General features: G+C 37.9%; 1 protein-coding gene across 2 annotated transcripts in view; it reads left to right on the top strand.

The window, feature by feature from the left end:
• Window positions 1–4,748, top strand: part of mst1rb (macrophage stimulating 1 receptor b) — a 37,057-nt gene extending 32,309 nt beyond the window's left edge. Inside the window, exons 20-21 of one of the 2 annotated variants that reach the window (XM_038296098.1) lie at window positions 504–640; window positions 4,311–4,548. In XM_038296098.1, coding sequence (XP_038152026.1) covers window positions 504–640; window positions 4,311–4,548 — 375 coding nt within the window. Of the gene's footprint in view, window positions 1–503; window positions 641–4,310 lie in introns of both variants that reach the window. The other variant, XM_038296105.1, reaches the window with a different exon arrangement.
• Window positions 4,749–21,926: the final 17,178 nt, after the last annotated feature.

Raw genomic sequence — 21,926 nt, forward strand, 5'->3', positions numbered from 1 at the left:
CAATATAAAGGGGATATAACTTACCTGTAAATATTAAATTCGGCTTGTCCAACTGGTTTGTTTATAGTAGACATTTATCCTAGTTCTGCAGTGCCTTAAAAATAAAAGTATTCACACCCAATGAACTTTGTTACTTTTATCCATGTGACAACCACAACTGTCAGTGTTTATTATGGGGTTTAAAACCAGGTGACAAAACACCTCAAAGCACTGCACATTTTTGAAGTGGAGTGAAAATTATGAATGCGTTTTATTCTTTTACAAATAAAACTTGGTGACATTACAAACCTGCTTTCACGTTGAATTGAATATTGGGGATGTTTTTGTGTTATCAGGGTAAAAGGGTCTAAAAACTTATGATCAGCTTATCAGATTCTTATTTGCCAAAAAAAGAAAACAATTATAGGCCCTCTTTCTTTCACATCAAAATGATGTGGCAAAATATAAAAAGGTCTGTCTTGAAGATGTACATGTGTGTTAAACATTTGCTTTCTCCTCTGCAGTGGTCGTTTGGTGTTCTAATGTGGGAAATGCTGACCAGAGGTGCGAGCCCCTACCCAGAGGTGGATCCTTATGATATAACGCATTACTTATTGAAAGGCAGGAGGCTTCCCCAGCCACAGTATTGCCCTGACCCACTGTAAGTAACAACAGCAATAGCAAGAAGCTTTGATTTCCATTATGAAGTCCTTATATTACCCTCAGTCACACTTGTACAGGCTAAGTGCTGAAAATCTGAACACAAAGTTATACCTGTGACGACAAGATTTTCAAATGGTAACTCAGCAGTAGTAAATTGTCCACTATTCCCTGTTCTAACATGGTTATGAAATGTTGTTGTGAGGTTAATGTGTACAACATACTGCACCACTTGCAGCCCACAGACACGCAAACAAACTCAGTCACATAAAAGCAGACACTTGTTTGATTTAGCAGGATATTTTGGGAGCTGAATTAAATGTAAATCTATAAAGTTAGACCATTATTAGCACTTAGAGGAGGTCACTATTTATTTGAATAGACCTTATTTATTATAACTTATTTTACATTCAATTTATCTATATACAGGTGCTGGTCATAAAATTAGAATATCATGAAAAAGTAGATTGATTTCAGTAATTCCATTTAAAAAGTGAAACTTGTATATTATATTCATACATTACATACAAACTCATATATTTCAGATGTTTATTTTGTTTAATTTTGATGATTACAAATGACAACAAATGAAAATCTCAAATTCATCATATCAGAAAATTAGAATATTACTGAAGACCAATAAAAACAAAGGATTTATAGAAATGTTGGCCAACTGAAAAGTATGAACATGAAAAGTATGAGCATGTACAGCACTCAGTATTTAGTTGGGCCTCCTTTGGCCTGTATTACTGCAGCAATGCGGCGTGGCATGGAGTCGATCAGTCTGTGGCACTGCTCAGGTGTTATGATAGCCCAGGTTGCTCTAATAGTGGCTTTTAGCTCTTCTGAATTGTTGGGTCTGGTGTATTGCATCTTCTTCTTCACAATACCCCATAGATTTTCTATGGGGTTAAGGTCAGGAGAGTTTGCTGGCCAATTAAGAACAGGGATACCATGGTCCTTCAACCAGGTACTGGTAGCTTTGGCACTGTGTGCAGGTGCCAAGTCCTGTTGGAAAATGAAATCTGCATCTCCAAAAAGTTGGTCAGCTGCAGGAAGCATGAAGTGCTCTAAAACTTCCTGGTATGTGGCTGCGTTGACCCTCGACCTCAGAAAACACAATGGACCAACACCAGCAGATGACATGGCACCCCAAACCATCACTGACTGTGGAAACTTTACACTGGACTTCAAGCAACGTGGATGAAGTGCCTCTCTTCTTTTCCTCCAGACTCTGGGACCTTGATTTCCAAAGGAAATGCAAAATTTACTTTCATCAGAGAACATGACTTTGGACCACTCACCAGCAGTCCAGTCCTGTTTCTCTTTAGCCCAGGCAAGACGCTTCTGACGCTGTCTGTGGTTCAAGAGTGGCTTGACACAAGGAATGCGACAGCAGAAACCCATGTCTTTCATACGTCTGTGTGTGGTGGTTCTTGAAGCACTCACTCCAGCTGCAGTCCACTCTTTGTGAATCTCCCCCACATTTTTGAAGGGGTTTTGTTTCACAATCCTCTCCAGGGTGCGGTTATCTCTCTTGCTTGTACACTTTTTTCGACCACATCTTTTCCTTCCCTTCGCCTCTCTATTAATGTGCTTGGACACTGAGCTCTGTGAACAGCCAGCCTCTTTAGCGATGACCTTTTGTGTCTTGCCCTCCTTGTGCAAGGTGTCGATGGTCGTCTTTTGGACAACTGTCAAGTCAGCAGTCTTCCCCATGATTGTGTAGCCTATAGAACTAGACTGAAAGACCATTTAAAGGCTTTTGCAGGTGGTTTGAGTTAATTAGCTGATTAGAGTGTGGCACCAGGGGCCATCAATTTTGAACCTTTTCACAATATTCTAATTTTCTGATATGATGAATTTGAGATTTTCATTTGTTGTCATTTGTAATCATCAAAATTAAACAAAATAAACATCTGAAATATATGAGTTTGTATGTAATGTATGAATATAATATACAAGTTTCACTTTTTAAATGGAATTACTGAAATCAATCTACTTTTTCATGATATTCTAATTTTATGACCAGCACCTGTATAGCGCTAACTCACAATATGTGATCTTAAAGCATTTTCTAAAGTCAACTTCAAACAGATTGGTGAAAAATGTTTGCTCTTAGGACACCAAGCAGATGGCATGTGTCATTGACTCTGCAGCAATCCCTCACCTACAGACACAGTGGAAAGGAAAACTCCCTTTTATCAGAAACAAAATCTCCAACAGAACCAGGCTCAGTGTGAACGGCCTTTCTTTAAGGGCAACTAGGGGATTGAGAGGACAGAGAAATGAACCACAGAACCAATGATCCATGAAAACATTCAAGTTGGAAAAGGTAATGGTACACTAGCTCTATAGGTGGATCTTGTCTAGGAAACAGATAAGTAGATGAGCTACAAGTTGGTTTTCAGGTTGAGAAGATAAAGGAGAGCAGATTTAGTCTCAGTAAAGCTGAGCCCATAGTGGTTGTTCCCTTATGCACGTTTACCTTTCAAAAAGGATTATTGTGATCGACTGTATCAAACACTGCATTCAGATCTAGCCAGACAAGTACAGAGATGAGTCCATTATCTGAGGCCACAAAAATATCATTAGTGCTTTCACCAGTGCTCTTTTTGTCAGTTAATGGAGTTTGGTCAAACTAAAATATACGCAGGGTTTTGAAACAAAGAAATGAAGGCAGATACTTTGAATGAAATAAACCAGTAACTACAGCAATGAAGGAAACATGGAGTTGGAATATGGTGGATGAGGGAGGATTCCACAAGAAGCATTGTACAAATGGCTGGTTAAATACTGGAAGACAGAGCGACAAGAACAAAAGAGGCAGGTGGGTCAGTCACAGGAAGAGGAAAAACTGCAGAGGAATATTGAGGTAACTAAGGAGTAAAGGAAAATACTGAGATGAAAAGGACTGAGGGGAAACCTGAGATAAATAATAAGATCTCAAACAAATAACTATAAATAACAACAGAAAAAAAAAAAAACAACAATCATAAATAACACAACTGGAAAATACCAAACAATTACAAAACAACGAACACAGTAAACTATAAATAACAGACAATTCGGAACTCAAAAGGAAAGCAGAACCAGAGTCCTAAAGAGCATAATAGTTCATTGCTAATGAAGAGCTCTAAAACCTGAAGGAAACTATTCAGAGATGATCATGTTGTAAGTGCTAACAGATTTGATAACCAAATATTTACTCAAAGAAATTTAGATAAAGATAGATAAGATATAGGTGTATAATTAATGAGTTCATGTTGTTAAAGAGAAGGCTTCTTAAATAAAGGTTTAGCTATATCTAACACATATTGGCAGAACATATCCCTAAATGAGGGATAGATAATTATATTTTAAAATGGGTGGAAATCAGAGGAAATGTTTAGCTAAATAATCTTTATCAAATTTGATGAATTAATTCTGAAAGATTCCTATAGTGGGAAAAGAAAACATAAAGCATGGTTTTACAGGCAGATATTTTGTATTATATGTAATATTTTTTAATTTTAAGCTATATTAGTAATAATGTCCAATGCTCTGTGCCAGTTGTCCAGATTTGCTTGATTCTAATGTTAAAGCGACGGGCCACAGAAAATGCCACCTCAAATTGCCCCCTTTCCACACTATGAACACCCAAGATCTAGACTCTGTCCTTGTTTTTGCAGATATTGTATTATGCTCCAGTGCTGGGATCCTGATCCAGAACTGAGACCCAGCTTCACTACTCTGGTTATAGCTGTTTCCACAATCCTGTCAAGCCTGGAAGGAGAGCATTACATCAGTCTGAACATCACCTATGTAAACCTGGACAAGCCACAGCCTTACCCTGCTCTCACAGATTCCCCCGATGAGTATGACTCTACAGATGTTGAAGACTCAGGCTCAGACTCAGCATCTTCCTGATGCACCTATGACAACCTGCTTATGGCAGGAGCACAAAGACTCCTTAGTCACACTAGTCGGTTACTGTCTGAGGACACAAATGTGATAAAATACTTGTAGCTGCTGTATCATAGGGCCGAGCTGCCTTTGTTGGTAAAATGTAATCTGTGTGCATATTCATACACAGAGACACCTCAATAAATTAGATTTTCATAAAAAAACCCAAATGATTCAGTTTCTTTAACCAATGATTGTTTGGATTAACTGAGTGTGCAACTGAGTGTGCAGCTGTTCAGAGGATCTCCATCTGAAGTTAAGTTATTTTCTCTGTGATATCTCTGTATCTAAGTAACTCTAACTGACTACTTTAAAACATAGCACCTTCTGCTGCACTTTTCTACTGAGCACTTGTCAGTTTCACACGGTTTTATTTCTGATAGCAAGAAGTAGCTAGCCTAGGCTAGCGCTAGCTTAGCATTGCTATGGCTTCTCTCTCTCCCTCCCTTGACTCTTTTCCAACTCTTCCTTCTTCCTCTCCTCTCTCCTGCTCTCTGTGTCAGATGTTCAGTTATTCCTCTGCCTCCTTTAGTGATAATGGGATGTGTAATAAGTGTAGTATTTTTGTAGCTTTGGAGGCGAGGGTGTCAGAGTTAGAATCCAGGCTTCAGGCTGTTGAAGTAGGCCCCCCACGTAGCTGTCCTCCAAAAGTGCCTGAGCAGCCAGGCGATTGGGTAACTGTACGCAGAAAGCGTAGTCGTGGATCTCTGCCCACTGGTCACCACCAACCCGTTCACGTTTCTAACCGGTTTTCCCCACTCAGTGACACACCCACTGAGAAGCCCAGAGCAGAGCTGCGTACTTTGAAGCAAAATGCTAGGAAACTGGAGAGAAAATATCGCTCCACAGGCCTGCAAGAGTCCTTCCTAGTCTGGAAAAATGGTTTACTGCTGTATAAGAGGACCCTTTGTAAAGCAAGAGCAGCATACTTCTCCTCATTAATAGAGGAGAATAAGAATAATCCTAGATTTCTTTTTAATACAGTTGCCAAACTCACCCAGAGCCATAGCTCTGTTGAACCGTCCATTCCACCTGCTCTTAGCAGCAATGATTTTATGGGATTCTTTATAAATAAGATTGATCTTATTAAAAATAAGATCATAAGCACTCCTCTATCCGCGATTGTACCTGAGGTAGTCATGGAATCTGAACCGGGTTTAGACTGCTTTGATCCAGTTGAACTCTCTGAATTAGCAAAATTATTGTCTTCATCTAAGCCTTCAACTTGTATGTTAGATCCAGTTCCAACCAGGTTATTTAAGGAGGTATTCCCTTTGATCTCCTCCTCCATTTTAGATGTGATTAATCTATCTCTGTTACAGGGATATGTACCTAAAGCTTTTAAGATTGCTGTAATTAAACCTCTGCTTAAGAAACCGTCTCTTGACCCAGATGACTTGGTCAATTATAGACCTATATCCAATCTTCCTTTCTGATCCAAAATTCTTGAGAAAGTAGTTGCCAAACAAGTTTGCGATCACTTCCACCATAATGAACTTTTTGAAGAGTTTCAGTCTGGCTTTAGAGCTCATCATAGCACTGAAACAGCTCTGGTGAAAGTCACTAATGATATTCTCATGGCCTCAGATAATGGACTTGTATCTGTGCTCGTCCTGTTGGATCTTAGTGCTGCATTTGATACAGTTGACCATAATATTCTTTTAGAAAGACTTGAATATTTTGTTGGAATTAAAGGAACAGCACTAGACTGGTTTAAATCTTATCTATCTGATCGAATTCAGTTTGTTCATGTTAATGATAGATCTTCAACACGCTCAAAGGTTACCTGTGGAGTACCACAGGGATCAGTGCTAGGACCAATTCTCTTTACTTTATACATGCTCCCAATTGGTAGAATTATTAGACAGCATGGGATTAATTTCCACTGTTATGCTGATGATACCCAGCTATATCTGTCTATAAATCCAGATGAAGCTAACCCATTACATAGATTACAGGCATGTCTTGAAGACATAAAAACCTGGATGACTCTTAACTTTCTGCTTCTGAATGCAGACAAAACAGAAGTTATAGTCTTTGGACCAGAGTCTCTGAAAAAGAAACTGATTAGCCAGTCACTTCATTTGGATGGGATTAAACTGATTTCAGATAATAAAGTAAAAAATCTTGGTGTTATTTTTGATCAGGACCTGTCATTTAAATCCCATATCAAAGAGGTTTCTAGAATTTCCTTCTTTCATCTGAGGAACATTGCAAAAATTAGAAATATCCTGTCCAGGGGTGATGCTGAGAAACTAGTCCATGCATTTGTTACTTCAAGGCTGGACTATTGTAATTCTTTACTATCAGGAAGTCCACAAACTGTAGTTAAAAGCCTTCAGCTGATCCAAAATGCTGCAGCCAGAGTTCTAATGAAAATGAAAAAGAGAGATCATATCTCTCCTATCCTGGCTTCTCTTCATTGGCTTCCTGTTAAATCAAGAATAGAATTTAAAATCCTCCTTCTCACATATAAAGCCTTAAATGGCCAAGCTCCATCTTATATCAGAGATCTGATTGTTCCTTATGTTCCTAACAGAGCACTTCGCTCTCAATCTGCAGGTTTACTAGTGGTTCCTAGAATTTCTAAAAGTAGAATGGGAGGCAGATCTTTTAGTTATCAGGCTCCTCTCCTGTGGAACCAACTACCAGTTTTAGTCCGTGAGGCAGACACCCTGTCTACTTTTAAGGCTAGGCTTAAAACTTTCATTTTTCATAAAGCTTATAGTTAGGGTGGCTCAGGTTATCCTGAGCTATCTCTATAGTTATGCTGCTATAGGCTTAGACTTTTGGAGGACATAGGGACCCCCATTTCATCATTCTGCTTCATTCTCTCTCTGTTCTCCTATTCTACAGAATCTGTTAGTTCAATCTCTAACCTTCTGCTCTCTCTGCTTTTCCTCAGAGTAGCTTTGCCTCGTCTGTTCCTGTTTGGCTGTGACGTCATCCTGGAAAAAAACATCAGCTGTGCTGCTTCTATCAACACCCTTGTTAATAGATGTTGGAGATCGGCCTGTTTTCCAGTGTGGTCCTGTTTCTCTGACCGTGACTGAGTGGATGTGCTCTCTTCGTCCTCTGGCATGGGAGCTGCCTTGGAGCTCGTCTGCCTGGCTGTGTGTTTCCTGGACGGGGCCGCCTTTTACAGCTGCTTTTTGTATCTCTGCTTCTGTCTCCTTGAACCCCAGTCGGCCTCGGCAGATGGCCGCTCACACTGAGCCTGGTTCTGCTGGAGGTTTCTTCCTGTTAAAAGGGAGTTTTTCCTCTCCACTGTCGCTACAAGCATGCTTAGTGTGGGGGATTGTATTTGAGTCAATGAGTCAATGCAATCAACTGGTTTTCCTTAGATAGAAAACTTTGTATCAATTTGACTGTATGATCTGGTTGAACTGTAAAGTGCCTTGAGATGACATGTGTTGTGAATTTGGCGCTATATAAATAAACTGAATTGAATTGATTATGTCTTAAAACTTAAGTAGCAGCCATTCAAAATGGCCCTTCCCAGTCAAATGCCAGCCAAATGGCAGCCCACTTCCCTGCAACTCCCAGCAAAATCCCCTCCAACTTCCACCCACTTGAATGACCCCCTCCTCCTGGACGTGGATATTTTTTCTTTATGCTGACTCTACCCTTTCACTGAAGTACAGGGTCTGACCAGGAGAAGGCACTTCTCTTTAGATCTTAATGTCCACAAATCATGACAGAAAGAATATTTTAGTCAAACGATTGATGTTTAAAAAGGAATTGTAGGGGACGAGCCAAGGGCCCATCACCGAAAGTGGGTAAATTTTGAATGGCTACTACTGAGATAACTGTCATGATTTTATTCTAAGATCTGACCCACATGCAGAAAACCAAACACAGAGACCAGGGAAAGATTTAACTGGTTTATTGAGAACTGGTAGAGATAGGTCCAGTGCTGCTCTGAACACTGGCGAACCGGGACTGAAAAGTTAAGGGGAACTTCCTGTGGTTAGTTCAGGCTCAGTTGGAAATCTGAGCTTTGATGCAAAAGGGGATAAAGGCAACAGGACTCACGTTTCCAGAAAAGGTGTCTTTCTCTGAATCCAGTCGGTGTGGGTTGTTCCAGTAATTGACTTGCTCATTGGAGGGCGGACAGGGTTTACCCAAGTTGAGGTGTTTCCTTGAGGAACGGAGGAGCTGACATCCACTTAGATTTCCTATGGTACTTGAACGGTTTCTTGTGGAGATGAATCCCCTGCTCAGTGTGAAGCTCAAACAATCCTTTGGGGAAAGGTAGATCCAAACCTCCAGTTTGAATCCCTAGCTCAGTTTGTAGCTCAAACGATCTTTCCAGGGGGAGAAGTCCATAACATCCAGTTTGCAGGATGACTTCCTGCCGAGAGGCAAAGACAAAAACAAACAACAAGGTTAAGACTCAGGATGGAAAAACTCAGTTTGACTCAGCAAAACTCAGCTTGGCTAGAGTACCCAAAACTGGCAAACACTCTGGCATTGAGGTAGTGGCAGTCAGCAGCTTAAGAGTCCTCAGGTAATGAGGCAACCATCCGCAGGTGTGTGAGAGGACCAACGAGAACCAGGCGCCACCTGGTGGTGGAGGGAAAACACACAAAAACACAACCCACACAAACTGGATTCCTAACAATAACAACACAAACCAGTTTCTCAGGAATATATACCACATTAAATAATAGTTGTTTTTTTTGTTTTTATCTATGTTCGTAAAAAAGAAAATATATATATATATATATATTTATATATATATTTATATATAAATGTCCCTGTACTTTGCAGTATACACCTTTCAGAGCACCTTCTTCACGGCTCTAATTGAACACCAACTGGTGACCTGCTGCTTTCTCCTCTTGTGGAGGCTGTCAGTGACTGTCTATTAGACAAATACTGGGTTAGGCCTTCACCTTGAATTTTGCATGAGAAAATGTTTTTATTTTCTTTGGTCTTATGAAAAATTGTAATTCTCTAAGAAACCAACTGTGGTTAATTTTTAGTACTTATTAGCTATAATTCAAAACTATTGGAATTAAATGGTTTAATTTGTTCACGGTGTTTGTAGGGAATCTATAGAACATTTCAGAATTTCCCATTTAAACAAAATAACTGAAATAAATGAACATGTTGATATTTTAATTTATCGACATGCACATTTTGATTATTTATAGCCTAACTGTCCAGTATTTTCTAAATAATACCCTTATTTCTTTGAAATCATAAATTTTTAAGATTTTTTTTTAAAACTTCAACAGATAACAAGAAAGCTATGAAGGAGTATTAAGATCTTTCTAGTTTGACTGCACCACAAATCCGTATAGCAGAGAAAGACTTAAGAATTTATTTTTCCCTTTTATTTTGGGGGGCCCTCCCTTGATAAGGTTTTTGGTCCATATTTTTTCTAATTCAGGTAAGAGCAGATGCATTTTATTAAGGTTAGTCTATGTAGGCTACTCAACATTACAAAATGATTGTTTTCCACATCTGAGAAATCCAGCAGGACAGCTGTAGGATATCTTAATTATATTAGTTTTTTGGAAGGCTCTGACTGATAGTCTGAAAAGAGAGTTGTCCTTATGGTGTGTTTAGGTTTAAACTGAAAGCATAACTGCATCCCATCCTTTAAATAACATACAAAAAAATAACTAAAAATAGAGTTTTTCATTTTTATTATTTGACACTGCAAATACATTTTATGAAGCTTTAACTTACTGTGATGCTTAAAGCTCACAAGGCTGCATTAATATACATCATCCAGCTGCTGATTTTTTTCCTTTTTCTATGTTTCTTGCTCTTCTATACTGCTACAATTTTTTAGACATTTCTCCTCTCTATCGAAAACAGTAGGTTTGTGATCTCAGCCTCTGTGCCAACTGCAGATCATTTGTCCCCTGCCTACTAAAATGCATATGGTGCATCTCAGCATGTAACTGCCAAAGGCTAAATTAATGTGTTCTTTTGGGAAAGATGTTTTATGTTCAACACAATCATAGACTTTATACTGCTCCAACTTTAATCCACCAGCGATATGCTTACATGGCTGAACACAGAACAATTTTTGAGAGCATTTAGTACCAACATGATTTATATTCAGGAGGATAAGGATGACATGAGTGGAGAGAAAAAAAAAAAACACTTTTTAAAGAGAAAACAAAAAAAAATTTTGTTTAGAATTTGAACACACCATAAGCGGTAGCACACAGAAGGAGGATTTTCCTTGTGTGTTGTAAATTTGTCTCAATAATGAAACATTAATAATCGGTTTTGTAATGTTAATTGTGACCTTATAAAGTTAGGGGCCTTTACTTCTGAGAAACAATGGCTTTATAAATCAAAAGCCCCAAATTATATTTCTGTCGATCTTGACCGTATTTAAACTTCTTAACTATAAATGCATGTTTAGAAATTAGTTATTTTTGATCAGAAACACAAAATATATTACAAAATATAATCCATCTTGCAGAAAAAGGAAGAATTGTATTTTGTTTTAACATTTCTTTGATGTACCAATACTTCTTAGCTAAAAATATTTTCGTCATTGGTAAATTTCCATTTTATTTATTTTACATTTGTGAAAAATGTGTGTGGGTTGTACCAGGGAAAATCTATATCCTCTCAACCATGAAGCCTGTTCTCCTACTGACCATTGTGTCAACTCTGGGTCAGGTTTGCGAAACTTCAGGACTACTGTCTGACTTTAAGGTAGGATAACTTCCTCAGCATGCATTGAAAGAGTCTTTTAAATTACCTAGTTTTAGAATTTAAAAGTTAAGACGTGCCTAAAATTGTATTAGACAATTGGTGCAATTGGTCCTACAATAATATCAAACGTTGATTAGTCTGTTAGTTGGGTGAGCCCCACATCTTCACAACACTCCCCTCAAATATTGAATGATGTTAAGCAGCACTAAAATATGATAATACAGCACATATATAGGACATCATAATATATGATGGTAATTTGCCAACTATTTTATTAACACATGCAAGACTTAGCTTTGCACCCACTTTTAAAATAAGACTGCAGCGTAATGGTTACCTTTATACATATATATATATATATATATATATATATATATATATATATATATATATATATATATATATATATATATATATATATATATATATATATATATATATATATATATATATATATATATATACAAACACTAACGTTCAAAATTTTGGGTTCACCCAAACAATTTTCTGTTTTCCTGAAAAGCCACACTTATTCACCACCATACATTGTGAAATGAATAGAAGATAGAGTCAAGACATTGACAAGGTTAGAAATAATTATTTGTATTTGAAATAAGAATTTTTTTTTTACATCTAACTTTGCTTTCGTCAAAGAATCCTCCATTTGCAGCAATTATAGCATTGCAGACCTTATATATATATATACACCAGCTTCTATAAATGTTTGCTCTGGGTCACCGAACCTTTTCAAATGCCTTAGCATTCAGCTGCACCCTGACTTTTCCCTTTTTTTTTTTTTTTTTACCATTATGACATTGAGGCAGAAGTTGTTCAAATGTTGTTCAAAGCTGGGCCACAAAAATGGCAGCAGCCACCTCACAAAGGGCTGTTCTTTTGATGTTGCCATGATCCTCTGTGATCAGCACAGAGCTGTAAATTCCTTTTCTGAACTCAAACTCATGATTTCCAGACAAGAATGTTGATGATGCGCTCAAACTTAATGAAACACAGAGATAGGTCTGCCCTAAAACAACTCTATATAGCTAGTTTCTCAATTACTAACATAATGCTGTGGTTTCACTTTTTGACCCTAGAAACTGAAATTTGGAATAAAAAATGCTTTGAAATTGTCCTACCTGTGCTTGTTTAGCAACATACTCTTCAGTACAGGTTTAAGGCATTGAAAAAACCTGTAGGGTATTTTTCTCACAACCAGAAGCAAGACGAGTGGCAACACCAACAAACCATGGATGAGGAGTCTATCAAAGAGCAAGTCATTTCCAGTGTCATCATAGAAATTAGCTTGACAAGCTGCTTGTGGCCAGAGAACCTTGCCAATAAAATTTGAATTTTGCCAAGCTGATGAGAGTCTGCCATACACAGAGCTTATCATCATGAACAGGATTGCGAATGGAGCAAAGTTAGAAGGTCACAAAACAAATAAGAAAATTATAATCAGGTTCAGATACTTTCTTTGAGCAGACTTCTTCCAATGATCTGAATATTTGACTGAAGATTCTTGAAGCAAAGCAGAATCTAAAAGGTGAAGGAAGGAAAATGTAGCCTATTCAAAAACTTTTATGAACAATGAAAGAGGCTGTTTTCAATTACAAGAAGACACATTTCTCCCCTGGTCTGGGCATCTCCTTGATGAGAATCAGGATGAGCGGAAATGGTAACAATTGCTTTCCGATTTTCTCCTGTATATAAAAAAAAAAATCGCCATGATCCGCCCCAACATTTTTCCTCTGTTGACCTTTTCACCTACAACGTGCACTTCTGTTTCTTCCTGAATCAAGAGAAGGAATTCAGCGAAAAACAAACAGCTGGATACTGACTTTGCATCATTTTCCCAGGAATTTTTTTTTTTACCTCCTCTGGGGTAAGGTTGAAATAGTCAAGCTTAACATTTGTGTATACCCTTTGAGTCTCGGGCTAAAATCAGGCCAATTCAAGTCATTATTTTCATTAGATCATCTGCTTAATGGGGCCTCTTAGATTAATTATTTATGAGTGAAACATACCTGCATGAAGTCAAGCAGCAGCAGATTGATCGGGCTGAGGGTTCTACAAAGCAGGACCACAAACAAAAAAAAAGCATCATGAGAGGGAGAAATAAAACTTTCACTCCACTTTACACACATTTTCATACCAATGGCAAACAGACATAAAAATAAACCAAAATAGAGCTGCAAAATTAAATGGTTTTCTTAGGAAGAATAAAGCTAGATATTTGTTTTCACCTCATCAGATCTATCACATCATCATCTTCTCTAGCTCTCGAATGGTTGCTACTGATCCCTTGTTGAATCAGTAACACTAAGAAGCCACTGAAGACACACAAAGAAGAAGCTGACTAACATATGCTTAGGGTAGAATTTGTCTTTTTAAGTGTCATTTTTGTCTTTTTAGGCTTAATGCTGTAAATTTAAAACTTTAACATTACATCATATTAACAGTAAACAACTGCTCCCTTTGAGTTTAGGTTCAGAGAGCTTTTTCATATAGGGCTAGAATGGTTTAGATAGCTCCAAATGCAATGTGTGAAATAACAAAAGGGTCCTTAAGACATTGAACAAATTTAACTCAACTTATTGAGCAGCATTTATCTCCCTGACCAGCCCAGATGCAAAAGTTGCAGTGAATAAGTACATCATTGCACGTCCATTGGTCTTTGAGAGGGGACAGACAGGGGGACAAGTGACTCCTGCAGAAACAACAAAATGATTAAAAGTTAAAGAAGAAGATTGACAGAAAACATGAGTAAATTATGCAGACATTACAGTTTGTTTTTTGTTTTTCACAAAACAGCACAAGGTTTCATGCCCCTGGTTCAAAGGGCTTAACAAGAAAACTGTTTTACTCATTTACATGTTTTCCACTAGAGGTCAGTGTTTTACTATCAATAACTCAGTGGAGCTGATAGGCTTCTCTGATGCATGGCTCAAACTGTAGCTTTGTAGGGGTTTCACTGCTATTTCCTTAAATGACTGAATGAGGTTTGCCACACATTGTGTGTAGACAAATTATAAGTCCTAAGTACAGTATGAGAAAAAAAGGAGAATGCACTTTGAGCTGCTGGATTTCCTCCCGTCTTTTATTTATTATGATAACAGCACAAAACAAATTTAAATGTAAGACATTCATCTATGTCATTTTGTGTTTTATTTGTTGCCACCCCTTGATCCAGACTTTCTTTAAAAAAAGTTTTAAAAAAATTCAGTAGGATTATCTTGGATAAATTGAGGTAAAATAATATAATATTTTTTTTAATAATAAAAGAAATCCATTCTAGCCTGGAAAAAAAAGTCTTTAAGGGCCGGATCTATCAAAGGTTTGCGTGTATAAAAACGTGAGCTATTTCACTGCGCACGCTAAAAAATGTACAAACTGATCTATCAACAGCGTGCTAAAAGGATTTGGTCTTTAAAACGTGCTAAATAACGCCTCTTATCCATTTAGTACTTTTTCTGCAATGAATATGCAATATGGGGCGTTTACACGCAAAAGTGCGTCTTGTGGGAGGAGAACATGTAAATATATCAATTTAGCACTCGCAAAGTGATTTATCAAACCTGAAAGCAATTTTGCTAACGGTATCTGACTCTATATTTAACACGTTTCAAAAGAAGGTGCAAATGGTCTGTATGCGTAATTGCGCACACATGGCAGCGGTTATTGTCGCAAGAAGGAGACATCGAAATGAAACAAGGAGACGCAGAGAACGCATTTTTTCACTCCGTGTGAATATTTTTGGAATGAACGAGGAAACGATCATCAAAACATATCGTTTATCCAACATTGCCATTTTGGAGCTGTTGGGGGAACTCCGAATGGATTTGGAGCCAGCCACAAGGAGGACCCACGCAATACCAGATATCACAAAACTCCTTGCAACATTGCACTTTTTTGCATCTGGGTCATTCCAGCGTACGCTTGCAGCGAGAGCTGGGATCTCCCAATCTCGTTTTTCAGAAGTGCTGTCCGACGTTCTAAATGCCATGTCGCCCTGACGCCCTAACGGAGAACCCCGACCTCCCCTGTGCGCCTGTGGAGCAACATGCCAGTGCTGCGGGGATGCGTCCGCGCATTCATCTCATCCACAGTCACTTCTTGTGAGCCATTTGGTATGTGCATTTTTCTACAGGCCAATACAAAACACCTGTTTTTTTTCTATTTATTTATTTATTTTTTTAACTGCAGTGAAGTAGAAATTCAGCCACATACCACCTTAGGGAATAAAGGTTGCCAAAGTTTATATATATATATATATATGGGGGTGTCACTGTAAGATTAAAATTTCTTAATGCACTAGTTTGCACAAATTACTTTGCCGCAAACCACAAAACGCGCAAAACCATCATTTAAATAGGGCGTCTCCAACAGTTTTGCACCTGCCACCAGTTACGCAATCTCTCTTGTTAAATCACCCGCAAACCATGGTTCAGCCCCTCGCGCAAAATTCCAGTTTGCGAGCGCAAATTACTGCACGCAAAATTGGATCTTGATAAATCCGGCCCTGAGTCTCTAAGTGAACAAAATGTCTCACCAACATGAAGCAGCAACTCACTGCAATTTAAACAGATGGCACTCATAGAAAGCAATCTCTTCACCAGACAAAAATACAGTCAGATTAAAGAATGAAACTCATATATCCTCCTACCAAAACTACAATTTAACCCCATGACACTTGGTTCAAGGCGAATGAGCAGATCTTTAATTATGAAAACTTTCACTTACTGTCATAATGTATGTTAACACATGACTGTTATTTGATTTTTTTTTGCTTTTCAAATTCAGATATGAAGTAAATAGTTTGTATTTATCATATATAACCACGGATCATTTTGAAATCTGTCCTCACTTAACCAACCTAATGCTTCTTCCTTTGTTTGATCATTGCACCATGTAAAGATGTTTACTGAGACCAACAGAAGGAATTGTTTACTGGTAGGACTTTTTTTAGGTGATGTGCATGGACCACACAAATGACAAAGAAAGAAAGAAAAGCTCAGAATTTTTTTAATTTGGCAAATTAAAAACTACATCCCACTATTGCAACTGCAGAGATAAGATTAATTTTCTTCTTTATTTAACTTTAGTCATATTGTCACGAAGATATTATTCATAGTGATATACACTATATTGCCAAAAGTATTTGCTCACCCATCCAAATTATTGGAATCAGGTGTTCCAATCACTTCCATGGCCACAGGTGTATAAATTCAAGCACCTAGGCATGCAGACTGTTTTTACAAACATTTGTGAAAGAATGGGTCGCTCTCAGGAGCTCAGTGAATTCCAGCGTGGAACTGTGATAGGATGCCACCTGTGCAACAAATCCAGTCGTGAAATTTCCTCGCTCCTAAATATTCCACAGTCAACTGTCAGCTGTATTATAAGAAAATGGAAGTGTTTGGGAACGACAGCAACTCAGCCACGAAGTGGTAGGCCACGTAAACTGACGGAGCGGGGTCAGCGGATGCTGACGCGCATAGTGCGAAGAGGTCGCCAACTTTCTGCAGAGTCAATCACTACAGACCTCCAAACTTCATGTGGCCTTCAGATTAGCTCAAGAACAGTGCGTAGAGAGCTTCATGGAATGGGTTTCCATGGTCGAGCAGCTGCATCCAAGCCATACATCACCAAGTGCAATGCAAAGCGTCGGATGCGGTGGTGTAAAGCACGCCGCCACTGGACTCTAGAGCAGTGGAGACGCGTTCTCTGGAGTGACGAATCGCGCTTCTCCATCTGGCAATCTGATGGACGGGTCTGGGTTTGGCGGTTGCCAGGAGAACGGTACTTGTCTGACTGCATTGTGCCAAGTGTAAAGTTTGGTGGAGGGGGGATTATGGTGTGAGGTTGTTTTTCAGGAGCTGGGCTTGGCCCCTTAGTTCCAGTGAAAGGAACTCTGAATGCTTCAGCATACCAAGACATTTTGGACAATTCCATGCTCCCAACTTTGTGGGAACAGTTTGGAGCTGGCCCCTTCCTCTTCCAACATGACTGTGCACCAGTGCACAAAGCAAGGTCCATAAAGACATGGATGACAGAGTCTGGTGTGGATGAACTTGACTGGCCTGCACAGAGTCCTGACCTCAACCCGATAGAACACCTTTGGGATGAATTAGAGCGGAGACTGAGAGCCAGGCCTTCTCGTCCAACATCAGTGTGCGACCTCACAAATGCGCTTCTGGAAGAATGGTCAAAAATTCCCATAAACACACTCCTAAACCTTGTGGACAGCCTTCCCAGAAGAGTTGAAGCTGTTCTAGCTGCAAAGGGTGGACTGACGTCATATTGAACCCTATGGATTAGGAACGGGATGTCACTTAAGCTCATATGTGAGTCAAGGCAGGTGAGCAAATACTTTTGGCAATATAGTGTATATGTATATATACATATATATATATAGACATATATATATATATATATATATATATATATATATATATATATATATATATATATACTTGGTTAAAGTATATATATACTTTAAATAAACTCAATATAATGCATAATGCTTTAGGCTTAAAATGTAAAAAAAAATCTAAAAAATAACTGGATTAAATAGAAATGCCTTATCACATAATTTTCAGATGTTCCCCTATTTTGACCAGAACATACAGCATTTTTTCCTAAGAGGTAACCTGTGTATTGCATGTATATGTCTTTGTTTCTAATTCTGACGGTATATAAGCTGTTGTATGGATTGGCAACCAAATCTGCGAGAACATAAATAACTGGTGGTTGATTCATGTGCCAGATTTTGAGAGAGAGTGAAGAAGTAGCAGTATGTGTAGCTGGACATGTGAATAAAAATTTCATTTCAGAAATTGACATGACTTCCATCAGAATGCTGTGCTAATACCAGAACAAATACAGTAAATGTCAGAGGCAAGTATTGGCATTCTGCTGATTATTCGGTTGTCTGATGTTGCAAAAAACATAAGAAACATGCAAAAGAATTACACTTAAAATAATAGTAATTGTAGAAACATGCTCCATTGGGTTTAACATGTTTTATTATGCAGTTACCCCGGTGTTTTGGAAACCAGCTAGTATCCTTAGAGATACATTGCTTCATGCTTATTTTGTGGAAAAGGCTCACATGCTCAGTTTTCCTGCAGGGAAAAAGGTTCTGGAATGGGTCTTCATGCTTACCCAGTATGCACGCCTGGAGGAAAATATCAAATAAACAGTGAGAAAAGGTGAGGGAAAAAATGCAGCAGTTTCTGGAAAAGCTAAAAAATACCATGTATACTGTCAGCAGGTCCACCTTTTTCTATCATCATTTGGCCCTACAATATCTACTGTTTTATTTATCAATAGTTTCAGAGGTTTGAATCAAACATTATATGCCTTGTTCACTATCCTTTCATGCTTAATTTAGTACATTAGACAGTGTCTCTGTATCCAAGTCGACAGAAAAATATAATGCACAGAGAACAGGCTTGGGTCTGGCAGTTGGAACCTACTGTCTTCCAATGATATTGCAGCAGCATAATGTTATAGGTTTCTGGCTTAACAGCTGGATGTATTAGCACTAAGGCACTAATTATGCAGAGGAATGCTGCAGGCACCACCTAGAATAAATTACATTTGCTAAATCGGGCTAAATGTACAGCTTTATTGTTGCTGCCTCGATTGCTTAAAGCACTATTTACACTTTAAGTTGTTATAAAGCTATTTTTTATGATTTAATTGGCATGTTGGCACATTTTTGCAGCTCACGGAGATCTGTATTTGTTTGTGATGACAACAAAAACTGAACAATGAAATGAAAATTATGCATACTATGTATGGCAATCCAAGTCAGTGCTTTTCAGAAGCATAAGCTGCATTTCCACCAGGAAGTGTTTGGGGGGTATTTGCTGCAAGATATACACAACGAGAGACTGACGCCTTTGTCCATTCTTCTTGGCAAAATACCTTCAGCTCTGTCAGATTTAGACTAGACTTTGATGGGTCAGTTTAAATACATATTTATGCTTTGATCTAATTCCTTTGCTCCTCGGGTTGTATTTTTATAGTTCTTTCCCGCTGCAGGATGAACCTCGGCCACTAGATTGTTTTTCTAAGGATTTCACTCGGTTTTACTCCATACAACATTACAAAAACACTTAAGATCAGCTTCCAAGTCCTTGCAGAAGATAAAGAATTCCCTGCATCATCACTGTATAGTTTTACAATACATTGTTTTGCTAGTGGTTAACAGGGAGAGCCAATATTTTCTTTATGGCTTTAGTCTATTCCGACCACCAAATAAAGGTTCAAAGGCTCTTAAAATATGGTTGTTCATATACACATTTTAAGACCCAATATTCCAATGTTTTTAAGGTGCATTTTATTTGTTTATTGAAATTTGATTTTTTTTATAGTTTTTCCTGGAAATGGAGGGGAACAAACCAAGATATCAGAAAGCTTGAAATGCAGTTCCTAGGAAGTTCAGTTTTAATTTGCCAGTCATATAAAGCTCCATTTTAAGTGACAGAAATAAAGCATTTATAAGTGTTTCTAAAATAAAAATTAAAAACAAAGTTCCTTGGTTTTTACCTCACCAGAAACATTTATTTTATCCCAACCAAAATGTCTGCTGGACAATCATGACATGCCACTCTAACATGGGCTTTAGTGGGTAAAGGAAATTGTCGTTATATTTTGATCACTTGTTATCTAAAACATGCAGAGCTTTATCATTTAATTCTCAAGACCCAATATATAGTGCTACATCCTCCAATAAAGAAATATCTTCCTCCTCCTGATGCAAAGCACTTTACTGCAGTGCTGATCTAATGTTAGCATTTGTTTTCTTCTTTCTTTTCTTATATGAATAATTGATTATTTGGTTGCTATGATTTAATTTTTTTTTCAATCTAATCCTATTAGTATTGTTCAGACAAACTTAGTGTAAAAATCTTTATCCTTTGAGCTTCTTTCTATGAGTGTCTCTCCACACAAAGACACTTGTTTGAGTGCAGTGCTGAGTGGGTCACATGTCCCAGACACACAGGACCAATTTAAGTATTTATGCCCCTTCCAATAGTTTTTTTTTCCACCTTTGAAATCTGTAAAGCAGGGGTCTGTTTCACAAAACAGTTTACCAAACCCAGACTCAAATCCTCAACTCTGAATTGATCTTGCCTGTCGTTGGAAACTCTTAGTTTTCGGCTTTATAAAACCTGTTGGTTTAATCAACTCTGATTAGGCCCATGCATCCTTAGACTCCCATTGATTGTAAAAAGCCATTATCAGCGGAGCACTGATTCAACGAGTCACCATGACAACAGGCAACAGGAAGTTGGCTATAATTTCAATAGATTTTAGTTGACTGGCACCATTTTAAGTCAAGAAAATAGGTTAGGATGAAAAGGAAAATAAAGAATCACCCTATAAATCCCAAAAAGACAGCCATTCACTCTGGGATTTTTAGTTATCTCCATATTTTCAATGGCGGTCTGATTAATCTTTACCACCCTGCAGCAGGAGTCCTGAGATGGCAAATGATATACAAGGATGTAAACAGAAGTTTATTTAGGCCTATCTTCCTAGGGTGAGGAAGAACTTAAACCACAAAACCCTAAATTTTGTGAGAAAAACAAAAAAACAAATACCTAGTGGGGGAATATAAAAATAACAGAATTTGAGAATGATGAGCACATATAAAAGCAATTCATTTGGTGCTCACCCTTTATTGGATCTGAGTTCTGCTCTACATGCTCTAATTCTGTTTTTAAACACTGAAGGCTCACCACAAAGCACATGACGGAGCACAAACATAGTACAAATCAGAAAAATAAAATAAAGGGAAAGACAGAACTTATAATGAATCAGAGTATTTTTACTGGACCAAGATTCTGTAAATACTGGTGACTGCTGTAAGTCTGGTTTGTCTACAAATTTCTTTCTTTTTTCAGATTTTTACCAGTTTTGACCAACAAATTCTCACTGCCAAAGTTCTACTAACCCTAATTATAATTAATCAGTGGAGCTGTGAGGGTTTGTAAATATTGCTGGTGAAGATTCTCAGTCATCCAGGTCATAGTCATTTCAAAGAAGTTCATTAATTTAAAATCAATCCATTGTACTTTGTTTTCCAAGTTTGATAATGTTTCGCTTCCCATCCAGGAAGCTTTTAAAATAAATTTTCTCAATTGAAAAAGCTTCCTGGATGGGAAGCGAAGCGCCTTCAAAATTGGAAAACAAAGTCCTGTGGTTTGCTTTCTAACTTTTTTAACTTCTTTGGAATATTCCCAGTGCTTTATGAATATATTGGATTCCTCTCTGTTGTGCTTATAGCTTCAAATCTCCAGGCCCAATTAACAAAAATTACTCACAGAGGCTAAAGATAACAATGCTGCTAATGGTGGTCAGAGGGCCAAGTGGCACACGTAAAATAATGTGTGTGAATGAATGAATGTAGTGTACTTGAAAAGACGCTATATAAGCGCAGGCCATTTACGGTTGGATGCGGTTTGATTCGCTCAGTGTCAGTTGAAGAAATATTGCTTTGGTTTTAATAATGGACTGAGAGAATCAGAGGTTATTCAGTTTGTATGTAAAATGTTGGATCAATTTAAGATGTCTTTCAAGTGAAATTCTTAATTGAGCTGCTAAAAAAACTTTAAAAAGTTCAGGATATCAATCAAGTT

This window comes from Cyprinodon tularosa, unplaced genomic scaffold (genome assembly GCF_016077235.1).
Source record: "Cyprinodon tularosa strain WSP-4 unplaced genomic scaffold, ASM1607723v1 ctg11, whole genome shotgun sequence".
Lineage (NCBI taxonomy): Eukaryota > Metazoa > Chordata > Actinopteri > Cyprinodontiformes > Cyprinodontidae > Cyprinodon > Cyprinodon tularosa.